We start from the raw sequence: 13,231 nt of genomic DNA, 5'->3' as shown, positions 1-13,231 counted from the left end.
TCATAGCCGAACAAAATAAACGAAGCCAAGATGTCCAACAAAAATTGGATTTCATGAAGATGCCAATCCAGGGCTGCTAAACCTACATGCGGACGCAGAAAATATTCACGCACACGTTTTTTTTTTTTTTTAAAAAAAAACACTCAATTAATGCGTCAGATATAACCTTCCCTCCCACAACCACAAAGAGTCGAGTCGGATCCAATCTCAAGCTGCAACATAAAGCAATGTCACAGATCTTGCATTAAGATGAAACCTTTCCCTCCCACAAACCAAAAGGAACAGCTTGGATCCAATCTAAAGCTGAAATTTAAACACCCTCTTCTCCTAAAACATAAAAGAATAGAACCCACAATTGCACTTGGAATGCCATAACCTTTCAAGCAACCATTGACAAATGCCATAACTAATATTACGCATCAAGGCCGGGCGAGATAGATTTACCAATTGTCAAATAAAAGAACCAAATAAGGTGGCAGAGCAATCACAACAGCAAAGAAAGGAACCTTGGGCTATTAGGCTACATATAACGGGAGCAGAGTCTTGATATTCTTTTGAGCCTCAGACTTCATTTTCATATTGGTGGTACATCTCGAGCAGCTGAGCACAGCCGGCCAAGGGGATGTCCTTTTGGAAGCCCAGGGAGTTGGCGAACCTCTTGGATGATGCAATGCCATTGTTGTGGGTGAGGAACACACGAGCCCTCTCCCGGCCCTCCAGCATCTTATCGCAGCCCTTCACCGGGCTACTGACGAGCATAGCCTCGCATGTCTCGTGTTCGTGCTCATCTGCAACCAGGATGTTGTAGGCGCCGCTGCCGTCGGTTGTGCCGTCGAAGCTGCATGTCTTTGCACCGGTGGTTCTCGATCGGCATTCTACTCTCACCTTTGCACCTGCAACGCACCCCCACCCCCCCCCAATTTTTTTTTTTTAAATATGAACATAGAAACAAGCCAAGACGAATGCAGCTTCTTTTACATCAAAGAAATTACTGTGTTTTGTTCTAAGACGAAACTCGCCATTCACACAAGGTGGGATTTTGTCCTACAACTTAGAGAGCCGACTGGCATTCGTGACACACAGGAGAGAGATCTAATTCTGAAATAAACCTAAATCCCTGCGGACACCACAGAAGACAATTTCCAGGTTATTATTGCGCTTTATTTTGAAAAACACCAGAACCTTAGCCCTGAAGGGAGGACGATGATGAAGCACGTATTCCATCAAATCTGGATAAAGTTATTCCAGCAAAATGCTAGAATATAGTTATGCCTCCATTTTCTTCACTCCTTTATTCTAGATATTTTAAAAAAACGGCGAACCAGGTGCGGAAACTCGTGGGAAACGACATTTACGGAAAGAAAAGATTCAACTCTGCGAGGATCCGGGGCCGCTTCGGGCCCCCACACGTTTCCCACCTATTTCCTAGTAAAACACTTCCCACCCTACGATTGGGACGCGTTTCTCATCGGATCCGGCCGGAAGACCGCCGCGATCCGACGGCCGGAGTCCAAAACCAAGACAAAGCAGTAGCGAGATGGTGTGGCGGGGCGAGCTTACCGGCGATGTAGGTGGTCTTGGGTGTCTCGAAGCCAGCGCGGCAGGTGTCGCAGAAGACCCGGCCCTGGACGACGAACCGCTGGTTGGCCGCCGCCTTCACGTCGCGCGCCCCACTCACCGCCGCCGGGAGGAAGAACGCCACTGCCACCGCCGCGACAGCCCACGCCGCAAATGTCGGGATCTGGTTTTTCGCCATCGCCGGCAATCTAAACAGGGATAGCTAACTGAGACGCGGTGAAGAAACTCAAAATAGGGTAACGAGTGATGCGAGCGCTAAACAAGCCCAGGGTGGTGCCTACTTATGAAGATGCTGCGGTTCCAGTCACCGTGAGTGAGATTAATCATAAACACTAAAGAAGGTCATCCGGTCCTCGAAATCGAATTGGGGTGGTAAGCTACGGGTGGGTGGTGAGGGGACCAGGACGGGGGATGTGATGATAGCTGGCGTCGGTGGGGATTCACGCGGCGGGAGGTGAGGGACAGAGAGGGAAGGTATGATTACCGCCCCACGCGGCTTTCAGTAAAACTTTTACGGGCGGCGAGCGCGGAGCGGGCGAGATTGGCTGTGGGGATAGGATGGCATCATGTGTTCCAGAAACGAGTTGAACCGGAAAGAGAATCGGGCGAGTTGAACCGGGTCTAGTGTGAACCGTTTGTTTGAACTCGGTGAGCTGCATGTTACCATGTAATGCAAGCTCGACGTAGCCATTTTTTACCACGACCTCTTGCAAGAGTTTGTTGTGTATCAGGCTTCCTTTGGATTTGCACATAGAATTATAGATTCGATGATATCATGTTCTCATATAATGCCTTGCCTTGTAGCCATTTTTTCAACTAGTATAAAGGATGATTGTGTTGATCTTTTTTAAAATAAACCACCCAATATGGTAGAAGTCAAACCAATAGAACACAATATGACATCTAAAGAAAGCTTATCCAGGATGAATGCTCTTATTAGTTTAAATAATGTCTAGGTTAAAAATGTTGACATAAATAACTCATGGCATTTGCTTCCTAATATTTAAATCTATTATATATACTAAAATAGAGACTCCTCTTGTATTGAGCTCTTTATTGACCATATGGATGTCGTATTAATAATATTATTAATAGGTTCTTTATTCTGGACAGTATTAATATTGCCATTAATATGATTCTTTATTTTGGATAAGAAGGAGGGCATGTATAATTAATACAAAATGAAAAGAGATTTTAATGAACACTATGAACAAATATGTGTTATGAATATTATACTATTTGTCCATTTCATGAAAAGTTAGATTATGGAGCATCTTACTATTTTTATTACTGTTCATCAATGATAATTTTAGAATTGATATAATTTATACTTGAGAATATTATCTAGCTAAAATATATAAGTGTTATACTATGTAAATTGATATTACTATAATAGTTTAAATATTTGATATGAGTTTTTGCTTGGCTATCATTAAAGTTTATCACTTAATGTACAACAAAAATTTAGTTATTGCAGCCATGTATTATAATTTTTTGTACCATTATATACAATTTCAAAAATAGTTAAAAAAAAAAATTGTACCTTGTGCATCGCAAACAGCTAGTATTGGTGATGCTGAAATTAATGACGAGCATTTCTATGAAAGCTTAGCTCATGCGGAGCTCCCTATTTGCTGTATAGATACCGGTACATCAATATTAATGACAAAAGTTTATACTCATCTGTTTAATACGCAACAAAAATTTAGTTATTAATTTTTTTTTGTTTAATATATTTTTATTATATTTCTATATTATATTTAGAGAGAAAGAAAGAAAAATGCATTCCACCCACTGCACAAGCTATACACTAGTCTAAATAACTCAAATGGTGATAGAAAAGGAATAGGTTTCATGGCTCAACTATGAGATGGACTGGTTTTCAAGAGGTCATTTAGAGCAAAATGGAAAGAAAATACACAAATACAATTGTATAATTAACTATAGTAAGGAAATCAATGAAAGCAAAACATGTTGCAATCGTTGGTGCTAGGTCCAACTCTTTTTCTTAAAAAAAATCCTCCATCATTACACACCCCATGGCAGGTTGGTGCTTTAGATCATGACTCCTTGTACAAATCTTTCACTCATGGCAAGCCTCTAGTGCCAACATCATGGTCCTAGAAAATCTATTAACATTTCAATTCAAGGGAAATCTATTGAAGCTCATTTAGTATTGTTCTTGATTTTTTTTTCTTTCCAAAAATTCAAGAAATCTGACCCAACAACATGTACGTTGAAACTTTTTTTATTTTCATAAAATGCTTATAAAAATTTTAAAGCTTTTGGCAGCAAAGATTTATTATTTTTAGAAAAAGCAGAAGAAGTTTTATTCAAATGCAATCTTCAACATCTGCATACATATGATATTTCACTATTTAGAAATGAAACAAAAAAAATACAAAATCAACAACTATACCAAAAAGATCCCTAACATTTCTATTTATTGCTTTGCTCAATGTGGTTTCCCTTGATCAATTTTCACTATCTCATCTTCTATATCCTGTTATCATCTAATTTGACAAGTGCTTCCGACCTCAAATAATGCATATTGCAATCTCTAATTTGCTTTCAATATGCATGTCACAGTTGACATCTATGTTGCTTTTAAGAAATATCCTTAAAAAAGAAAAAATAAATTAAAAAGGTGGTAAATTTTGGAGATTTAGGTAAATACTTCCCCAAGAAAGGATCTCCTTATTGGAACTACAATAATTTAATGTTACAAATTTATTAAAATGTTTCAAGGTTTGGGAAATGGACCTTTGTCTTCCATGGTCTGCAATCTATGTATGCATGGACTTAGCGACTAACCCTTCTCTTATTAATTAACAGCTATCACATAATCAAGCTTAAAAAAAATATGTAGATTGACTTCCAACTGCATAAATTTTTAACGATATCTAGCACGTAATAACTTCTTCCCAGATAAGGGGAGAGATGACTACTTTGAAAGCTGAAACTTTTCTTTATATATATATATATATATATATCAAAAGGGTAAATGACCCAGTCAGTCAAGTGTTGCGAATGATGGACCTTGGTCGCTAGATCTCATCAGTCCTCTTCCTTTGGCTCTGCCTGATTAACAAGCTCAATATAAGAGATAATCATTAGGAATTAAAATAGTGGATCATATCTTTGTCAAATGTATTTTTACCTTGAATATTTGGACTACCATTTGTCAATGATTAGAAGTGTCTCAACCTCCTGATTCATTCACAAATATTTGGCTTAATTGGTGAACAAGATCCGTTGCAATACGCGATCAACCATCTTCATGCTTACTACCGTTGTTTCGCAGGTTTGTTGGAAAAAGTTGAATTCTGAAGTTTTGATTAACAAAGCCTCATCTATTGCATCTGTTGTATTGAAAGGCATTAATTTCTTAAATGACTGGCTATTGCTCTATTATCACTGATATCTGCTAGGCTTCGCGAAAGTGTGAGTGAAGATTAAAAATCTCCTATGTGCATTATCTAGCAAGTGTAGCTGTAGATGAAGGTTGAACATATCAAAGAGGGATTGAGGTTGTATCTTTTTGTGTAAAAGAAAGATTCACCTTCCTTTGTATAAAACCATAATTGGTTCACCCACCACACATATCTCAAAGCAATCTAAACTCCATCATTAATTCACCTAAGCGATCAATTGCTGTGTGCTTCTTTACTCATTAGAATCTAAGTTGTTTCGTTACTCATGTGCTTGTAGTTACAACTTCTTTAATCATCCATATGTGTAATTTCTTCCACCATGAAAGAGGTTGATTAGAGACATAATCAGGTTAAAATTATGGACCCAGGCTCATTAGATTCTATTTAATTGACTATGTCTTGGCCATCAATTACCATGTGCCCATATCATTAAAAATGCCCAAATGTAATAGTTTCAGATATCTCATATTATGTTATGAAGATAAATAATAAAATCTAATAAACTAAAAGAACTAAATTTTAAATAACAACTATTACTTAACACTTTTGTCCTTTTTTAAAAATAAAATAGTACTTTAAAATTTTAATGACTAGATGAATTAAAATACTTTGATAGATAATTATTATTTTTATTATAGCAACTTGGATGATCGTTATAACGCCCATGCAGTGAAGGCTGATCTTGGCAAATACTGTCCCTTACCATGGGTTCTGGTTAGCCCTATTCACTTGGACCAAAAAACAATAAAACAAAAGTAATCAAATTACCTTCAAGAATAAAAATTAAAACTCTAAATAAATAATATTTTCTAAAAGATGACGGGAATGCATGGATGGTGGAATCCAAATGAGATTTTTTTTTTAATCTCCCCAAGTCTTTTTTGCCCATAAGTAAAAGGCTCATTTAGTTCGCAAATTATTTTTTCTCACTAAAATATTTTTTTTAGTAAAATAATTTCTAAGAATAAGCTATCTAAAAAAATAGTTTTAATATATCTGGTTGATAATTAAAAAAGTAATACATTACAAAGTGATTTATATTTGGTTGAGTATTTTTTTTAAAAAAATATATAATATATCTATTATACTCTCAATAAATTTATTTTTTAAAAAATCTTAAATTATAATTAATAAAAAATATTTTTTATGTTCTTGATAATTTTTTTACAAATTAAAAAAAATTATTTTTATAAAAATAATTCTCCCTCCTCTCTCCTCTTCGAACTCTCCATATCTTTTTATTTTTCCGCAAACCAAACGTGTCTTAAATCCCCGCCCTCCTCGCGCCATTCCCTCCCGCGTCCCATCCCCGCTTTCTTCGTTCTCCCTTCGTCTCTCCGCGCTCTCCGAATCCAGCGAGAGGAGGGGAGGGAGAGAGGGCGGCGCTGGTAGAAGATGATCCTGGGGAAGCGGCCGCGGCCGCGGCCGCGGCCGCCGATGCGTCGGACGACGAGTGTGATGGAGTTCTCGGCGGCGGACCTCGCGGCCGCGGCGGAGGCGTCGGACGACGAGGGGGCGCACCGCAGCCACGAGCGCCGGAGGGAGGCGGAACCAAGGACCGTCCAGCGGCGGAGCTTCAGCGACTTCGAGTTGGCCGGGACGGCCCAGTTCCTCAGGGTCTGTGACCTCTGCAAGCGCCGCGTCGGCCCTGGCCTCGATACCTTCATCTATAGGTATAAAATCGATCCCAGATGGACAAAAAAGAGGGGAAAAAACGTTTTTTACCCTTAATTTGATGTCTTCTTGTGAATTTTGTGTATTTGTGGAGGATATCCAAATACTAATGAAAAAATGGGAATTTTATTGCTTTCCGTGGATTGTAGGCAATTTTATTTTCTTTGGAACGTCCAATTTACTCGGTCAAAACATGTTCTTTTTGGGATATTTCGTTTGTATGTACTAGCACTCATATGGATCTTCTTGCTTTTTGATTTAATTTACTAGAATTCATTTGTTTTTTAAGATATTGAAATAACTATCTGGTTGTTGGGTGTTAAGCTTATAGGATTATTATCATTTTATTTTTATTTTTTAAATTTTGTTTTCAAAAAAGTTGATGCATTGTTTTAAGCAAATTCAAATAAAATTAGAGGTTTTCCCTTCGATGTAGTCTTTTGGGTCTGGCTATAATACATATGAACAATCATGTGGTTTAATTGCTTGTTCTTTTATGCGTTCTTACTAGAGATATGATTGTTTTCTGGTTTTTATTGGGTTTTTTTTCAGAAAGTTAAATTAAAATAGTTCTAGCATTTTCTTGTTTTTTTCTTCCTTTTACATTCTTAATTTATTGACTAGCAATTGTGTCATAAGTCCATATATTTGATGTACAAATTTTCTTTAGATCACTTAAATTCATGCGTGTGGTTTAAGTCCTTTCTTTCTTTTCAAGTGCCATAGTGTAACGTAGGATGGTCTTTCTAGGTGCATGCCTCCTATATAAGAATTCCATGTCTTCTCTGCATATACACATATGGACACACCTAACAAATAGTGTGGTTTGACTTCCAAACCCTAAAGGAATGTTGTGGTTGGCCCACCATAAGTCTAAATTTATGCTTCTCTCTAGATTAACTTGTTCAACAAAATTGTGTTGAAGGGTAGTGGAAGGGAAGAATCTAAAGCTACTTTGTTGAAATTGTCTAAAGAATTTGGAGAGGCTTCTGGTGATCTATATGGTGTCAAATATAGATTTTGATGGGATTCAAACTAATTATTATTAGATACTCATAACAACGATACAGGAGGTCTATGGTTTAAGGGTCATGAAAGATGTCAGGACTCTTAAAGATATCTGACTGAAGTTATGAACAAGGATTTGAAGAAGTTTACAGTGACAGCTGATGCAACCTTGATAAGAAAGAGGAGATCTCAACTCTTTTTCCATCAGAAAGAAATTGTTGGGCAAAATGGAAATCAGATCTTCTCCAAATTTATAGAGATGAGGAGATCTACCGAAAGCAAAGGGCCAAAACAAAATGGTTGAACGCGGGTGACAATAACACCCAATACTTCCATAAAATAGCTAACTTGCATAAAAAGTGCAATTGGATCCCTCATCTCACTTGGAATGGTCAGCTTCTTCTCGATCAAAATCAAATTTTGGATGCTGTCACCGATTTCTTCAAAGATCTTTTTTCTAAACCAGAGGATTCAGTGGTCAATCTTCTTTGGGATCAACTGTACTCTCCTCACTTTTGGTATCTTACTTCACTGGACCTCCCCTTCTCTCTTGAGGAAATTAAAGGAGCTGTTTTCAGCTTCAAGGGAGACAGAAGTCTGGGCCCTGATGGATTTTCGATGATTTTCTTTCAGCATTTTTGGGATATTTTAAGATTTGATCTTCTGGCCTTATGTCAGCAATTGTATGAATCTAATTTGGACATCTCCTGGATCAACTATGCTTTTCATGCCTTAATTCCAAAGATTGAAGCAGCATCCCATCCTACTGATTTTCAGCCTATAAGTCTCATTCATTCTTGCATTAAGATTATCTCAAAAGCGTTAACCAGCTGTCTTCAACCTTTGTTAAATTCTTTAATTGATCCTGCACAAACTGCATACATCAAAGGGAGATCTATTCTTGACAACATCCTTTGTGCTCATGAAGTAATCCATCTTGCCAAAAAAGACTCCTGTACTGGTCTGGTATGCAAGCTGGACTTCTCAAAAGCTTTTGATAAGATGAATGTGAATTTTTTGTTGAAACTTCTAAAAACCAGAGGTTTTCCTGTTAAACGGTGTGGATGGATTAAAAATCAACTGCTTTCCTCTGAGGCAGCTGCTTTGATTAATGGGGACAAGGCACTTGGATTTCTTGTAAAAGAGGGGTTTGGCAGGGTGACCCGCTGTCCCCGTATCTTTCATTTTGGCTGTAAAATGCTGAATAAAGCTGCTGCAGCAAATTTACTTGAAGGACTCCAAAATCAGCATTTTTTGTGAGGGATGATTATTCTGCAAGATGCAGATGATTAAGGCTAAAATTTCTTTTATCTCTGTTCGCAAATTGATTCTTTACTCCTTTGAACTAGCTTCTGGCCTTGCCATCAACTTTCAAAAAATTTCTGTTGCTATCATTGGTCCTCACTGTACCTTTGCAGAGGATTATGCCTCTTGGTTGAGCTGCAAGATCTCCTCTCTTCCCTTCAAATACTTAGGGCTCCCTCTCAGAGGTAGTAAATTGCTGAAATCTGATTGGATGCCAGTGATTCAAAAGTTTGAAGCCAAGCTTGCATCTTGGAAAAGTAAATTTCTGTCATTTGGTGGCAGATTAACTTTGATTAATGCTGTCCTCTCCTTGTTGCTGGTTTACTTTTTGCCCCTTTTCAAGTTGCCTTCCTGGGTTATCAAGAAACTTGATAAGATTAGGAGGGCCATCCTTTGGAAGGGAGCAAAATCAGTAAATGGGCTTTCCAGCAAATTAAATTGGAGTGAGGTTTGCCTATCTAAGGAGGAAGGTGGCTAGGAGTGAAAGATCTTCAAACCTTTAACTCCCGCCTGCTTGCTAAGTGGGGGTGGAGAATGGTGAATGCTGATTCAGGTACATGGAGGAGATTGATCTCGGGGGCCTACGTTAGGAAAGTTATCACCTTGTTGGAAACCTCAACGGTTCTGTTCAAGGCTGTGGAAATATGTTTTTGCCTCTTTGCCGCCGGTTTGGAACAATTGTAGAATTGAAACTGCGAGACCGAGCTTTATTCCTCTTGGGTGAAGAATGTTTTTTCCTCTATGATGCAACCTGTGACTCAAATGTTTATTGCAGCAATTTGCTGGTTCTCCTGGGCTGAGAGGAATTCGTGTATCTTTCTCAACAAACATTCTTTGGCTGAAGGGGTAGCTGGAAAAGCTGTTCAACTCCTTTCAGATTGGTCCATTCTTTGCAAGGAGAAAGAGACTTGGGTTTGACTGAAGTGAGAGGTAAATTGAGAAGATTATATCCCATCTCTGGGTCTTAGATGATTCCCCAACCATTCCGCAATCATTGAACCTGGTTGGTAATCCTCTGAATTGTCCAAACTCCCTTTTCTTTCTCCATTGATGTTCAGAAGTTCCAATCCTTTTGCCTTAGCTGTATGGTTTCTGCACTTCTATTGACTCAAGTGCTGTAATTTCAAGTTGAGGTGCAGCAGAGGAGTTCTTGCTGTATTAGAATTCTGTCCCTCTCCTTGTAAATATTTCAAACTCCTTGTACATGGCTCTTTCGGTTTTTTAATAAATTTCGGGTGATCTTTGATCCCCCTTTCATCAAAAAAAAAAAAAAAAGTTTGAAAAGCCAATCTGAGTGGTTGGAACAAGGTTGTTAGTTATTGTCTTGACCCTTGGTAATATGCAGTGGTAGAGTATAACTAGAGATCTAAGACTGTATCATAGCTTGACAATTTTTTTTGAATTATCATTTCATTATTGATTGGAACTTTGAAGATTCGTTGATAGATTATTACGGGAATAGTTTTCTTTGCATGCATGCTTACATCTACATATACTTGTTCTAGATCATCAAAATATTTCGCTCTATGAAATCCCAGGATTAGTGGAGAATGACCTTGCAATCTTTGAGGTCCACTTGAGATGCCTAGTCTTTGTTCTTGTAAGGTAGGTTGGACTTACTTGTATTCACCTACTTCTCCTTGCGTCCTCAGGGGTGAAATTGCATTCTGCAGCCTGGAGCGCAGGCAGCACCAAATGAACCTAGATGATCAGAAAGAGAAGTGCTCGGTGACATCTCTGAAGACTGATGCTTCTCCAGCAACTGCAGGATCTGAAGCATCCAGCCATGGTGGAACAGTTGCCGCTGCTTAAAACCAGTGCCATTCCACTATAGAATCTTTGCACTGTAGTTTATTTTGCCTATACCATAAGCAAAAAACTTTTTTTTTTTTATCTTTTTCTGTTGGGGGGCAGAAACATATGCACAGACTGATACCTCTGCTTCCCCACGCAATATATGAAGTAGATGGAAGATCTTTAAACCAGCCTGCTTTTTTTGTGTCTCATTGTTGATAATGATAAATAGAAGTGGTCTTCTGACGAATCTGAAAGCAGTGGATTTTTTCAATTTTATCGGACGTCGAATAGCGCTGCAGACTAGATTACTTTTTTCGTAGCCGATTACTCTGGTGAGATGCTATGGATAGTCGGCATGGTTTTACCACTCATCGGATATTTTGTTTGCTGATTTTTTTTGGATGTACTCATGCTAGTTGCATGTCATTCATCTGTCTCAGCAAAAGAAAAGGAAAAAAACAAAAGCAGTGGATCGGGTTGCGGTCCACTGGAGCATCTCAAGATGGACATGGCCCATTTGATAGCTGATTTATCTTGTATCAAACTGGCTCTGTTGCTTCATTGGTGGCATCCAGGTAAAGCATCTACATAATAAACTATGAATCTATTATTTAAATGGCTTGTAATCTAGAACATTAATTGATGTAGACATGAGCAAGGCATATCATAATGGTAGAGATGTGATTCCAATGTTCTTTTTGGGCTACTGATCGGCCCACATATATACACAGATGCCTTGTCTTGAAAGAGAGTGGCAGTAACCTTACGCTAAAGGCATTGCTAGGGACCATAATATAAGATTTGGAGGAATGAGATGCATGTGAGGGAGATTGGAGATTTTGTTTTTTTTTTTTTTTTTTTTTTTTTTTTTTTTTTTTTGGTATTTAATCGCTTATAGGGACCCAAAAAAAGCATCATAGTCTGCAGTAGATCAGGAAACCAGGCCATTGGTTAATTAATTTTTGGCTGCTACTTGCCTAATACCAACAATACTTGGAGTTTGCTTAGGGTTCAGGGTTTGGACAACGCTCTTCCTCTTCTTTTCTAATTAATTCTTTACCAGTTTCACCACCCGGGAAAAGAGGTATATCTTTTGTGACTTGGTAATTCAACTCTTGGATGGTACATTGTTTAATTTATGTTAGAAAATTTTATTGTAGTCTAGATCAGATCATGTTAGATGCCCCAGCTTGAAGTTTTTTGTTGACGAACATAATCGAATTTACTATGGCAGAATTAATCTAAAAGTATTTAAATCTATCTCTCTCTATCTGTTTCAACATTAAGATAGGTATTTATTTATATTGATTGGAAATTGACCATCCTACTCCATGAAAATAATAGTATGGTTCCCATAAAATGAACATTTTTAGATAGGAATGACCTTAAAATTTTTGATTAATTACTACCTCTACTCCTTATGTTGAGTTTCAAAATGCGTGTTTTTTAAGTAATACCTAGGTTTGAATGCGAGATCTCCTCCCTCAACAAGCTAAGAAGAGGTGTCAATCAAATTAACTAATAGCCATTGGCAAATATATTCATTTTGTATCAGCTCAATTTCTAGCCTATCTTGATCAATATTCCAAAGTGAGAGCGAGAAACGGTTATATATATGCCGATAACCATCTATTTGAATGTAGAAAAGTCCACATGCCATTCGCCACCAGCACCTGCTGCATTTCTAATGCCTAGATAGATCAACAAACATGATCTTTTATTTTCTAATTATCTATGTATATTTTTTTTAATCAGGATCGAGATTAGACACATGCAAATCTTTTTTTTTTTCTTTCTACTCTTATCTTGATCTCACAAAATAATAAAAAGTATAAGAAGATAATGTCGTGGTCCCCTAGCGGTGACGGTCGTATCAAACCTCACAGTTTACCACCAAGGTGGTAGTCTGGTGGTAAGGGGGTTTGGACTCCATCCGAGTTGTCCGGATTCGAAACGTGCAGGCATCGATAAAATCAGAGGACCGCATGCTCCACGTCCAGATGGCTATGTATGGATATGCTTTCCTTCCATCAGTAATGAGGTGGCGCTGGAGTGACAAACTCACACATGGATGACTCAGTGGGGTTTTCCACGGGTTGAAGAGGGCATGTGGAAACTTGCGATCTGCATCGAATATTTTTTGATGGAAGGAGGGTCCAGTCGGGACTGCTATGCGGGTGAGGTTCTACCTCTCCTCCTCCCATCCTATTTTTTTACCAAAAAAAAAAAACAATCACAATTTCCATATGGGCCCCACGACTGCTTTTAATAACACCTTGCCTAAGAAACACGCCATATTGACTTCCAATACATTATAAACACCGTAGATAAACCGTCCATGTCGCGTCATGATCCATAAATAAATTCAGGCCATCTTCATCCATTGAAAAAAAAAAAGAGTTAGTAGATCCACCCTGCACCTATCGGTCTTTGTA

At 38.2% G+C, this 13,231-nt stretch overlaps 2 protein-coding genes across 2 annotated transcripts; one reads left to right on the top strand and one right to left on the bottom strand.

Annotated features, from left to right (window-relative positions):
* Positions 1-328: 328 nt before the first annotated feature.
* LOC103701741 (pollen-specific protein C13-like) lies at positions 329-1,930 on the bottom strand. The gene is made up of 2 exons (XM_008783901.4): positions 1,561-1,930; positions 329-893 (listed from the first exon to the last, which is right to left on the bottom strand). The coding sequence occupies exons 1-2, from the start codon at positions 1,754-1,756 to the stop codon at positions 562-564; spliced, it is 528 nt and encodes a 175-aa protein (XP_008782123.1). The 5' UTR covers positions 1,757-1,930; the 3' UTR covers positions 329-561.
* A 4,312-nt stretch (positions 1,931-6,242) lies between these two features.
* Positions 6,243-11,043, top strand: LOC103701739 (FCS-Like Zinc finger 5-like). Its single transcript, XM_008783900.4, has 2 exons — positions 6,243-6,685; positions 10,652-11,043. The coding sequence occupies exons 1-2, from the start codon at positions 6,408-6,410 to the stop codon at positions 10,809-10,811; spliced, it is 438 nt and encodes a 145-aa protein (XP_008782122.2). The 5' UTR covers positions 6,243-6,407; the 3' UTR covers positions 10,812-11,043.
* The last annotated feature ends 2,188 nt before the right edge of the window (positions 11,044-13,231 follow it).

Source organism: Phoenix dactylifera, chromosome 9 (genome assembly GCF_009389715.1).
Source record: "Phoenix dactylifera cultivar Barhee BC4 chromosome 9, palm_55x_up_171113_PBpolish2nd_filt_p, whole genome shotgun sequence".
Lineage (NCBI taxonomy): Eukaryota > Viridiplantae > Streptophyta > Magnoliopsida > Arecales > Arecaceae > Phoenix > Phoenix dactylifera.
This window is presented reverse-complemented; position numbering and strand designations above follow the sequence as displayed.

Coding starts and splice junctions, on each gene's coding strand:
- LOC103701741 (XM_008783901.4), bottom strand. CDS start 1,756: ATGGCGAAAAACCAGATCCCGACATTTGCGGCGTGGGCTGTCGCGGCG. Junction 894..1,560: donor CAAGACCACCTACATCGCCG/GTAAGCTCGCCC, acceptor GGTGCGTTGCAG/GTGCAAAGGTGAGAGTAGAA.
- LOC103701739 (XM_008783900.4), top strand. CDS start 6,408: ATGATCCTGGGGAAGCGGCCGCGGCCGCGGCCGCGGCCGCCGATGCGT. Junction 6,686..10,651: donor CTCGATACCTTCATCTATAG/GTATAAAATCGA, acceptor TTGCGTCCTCAG/GGGTGAAATTGCATTCTGCA.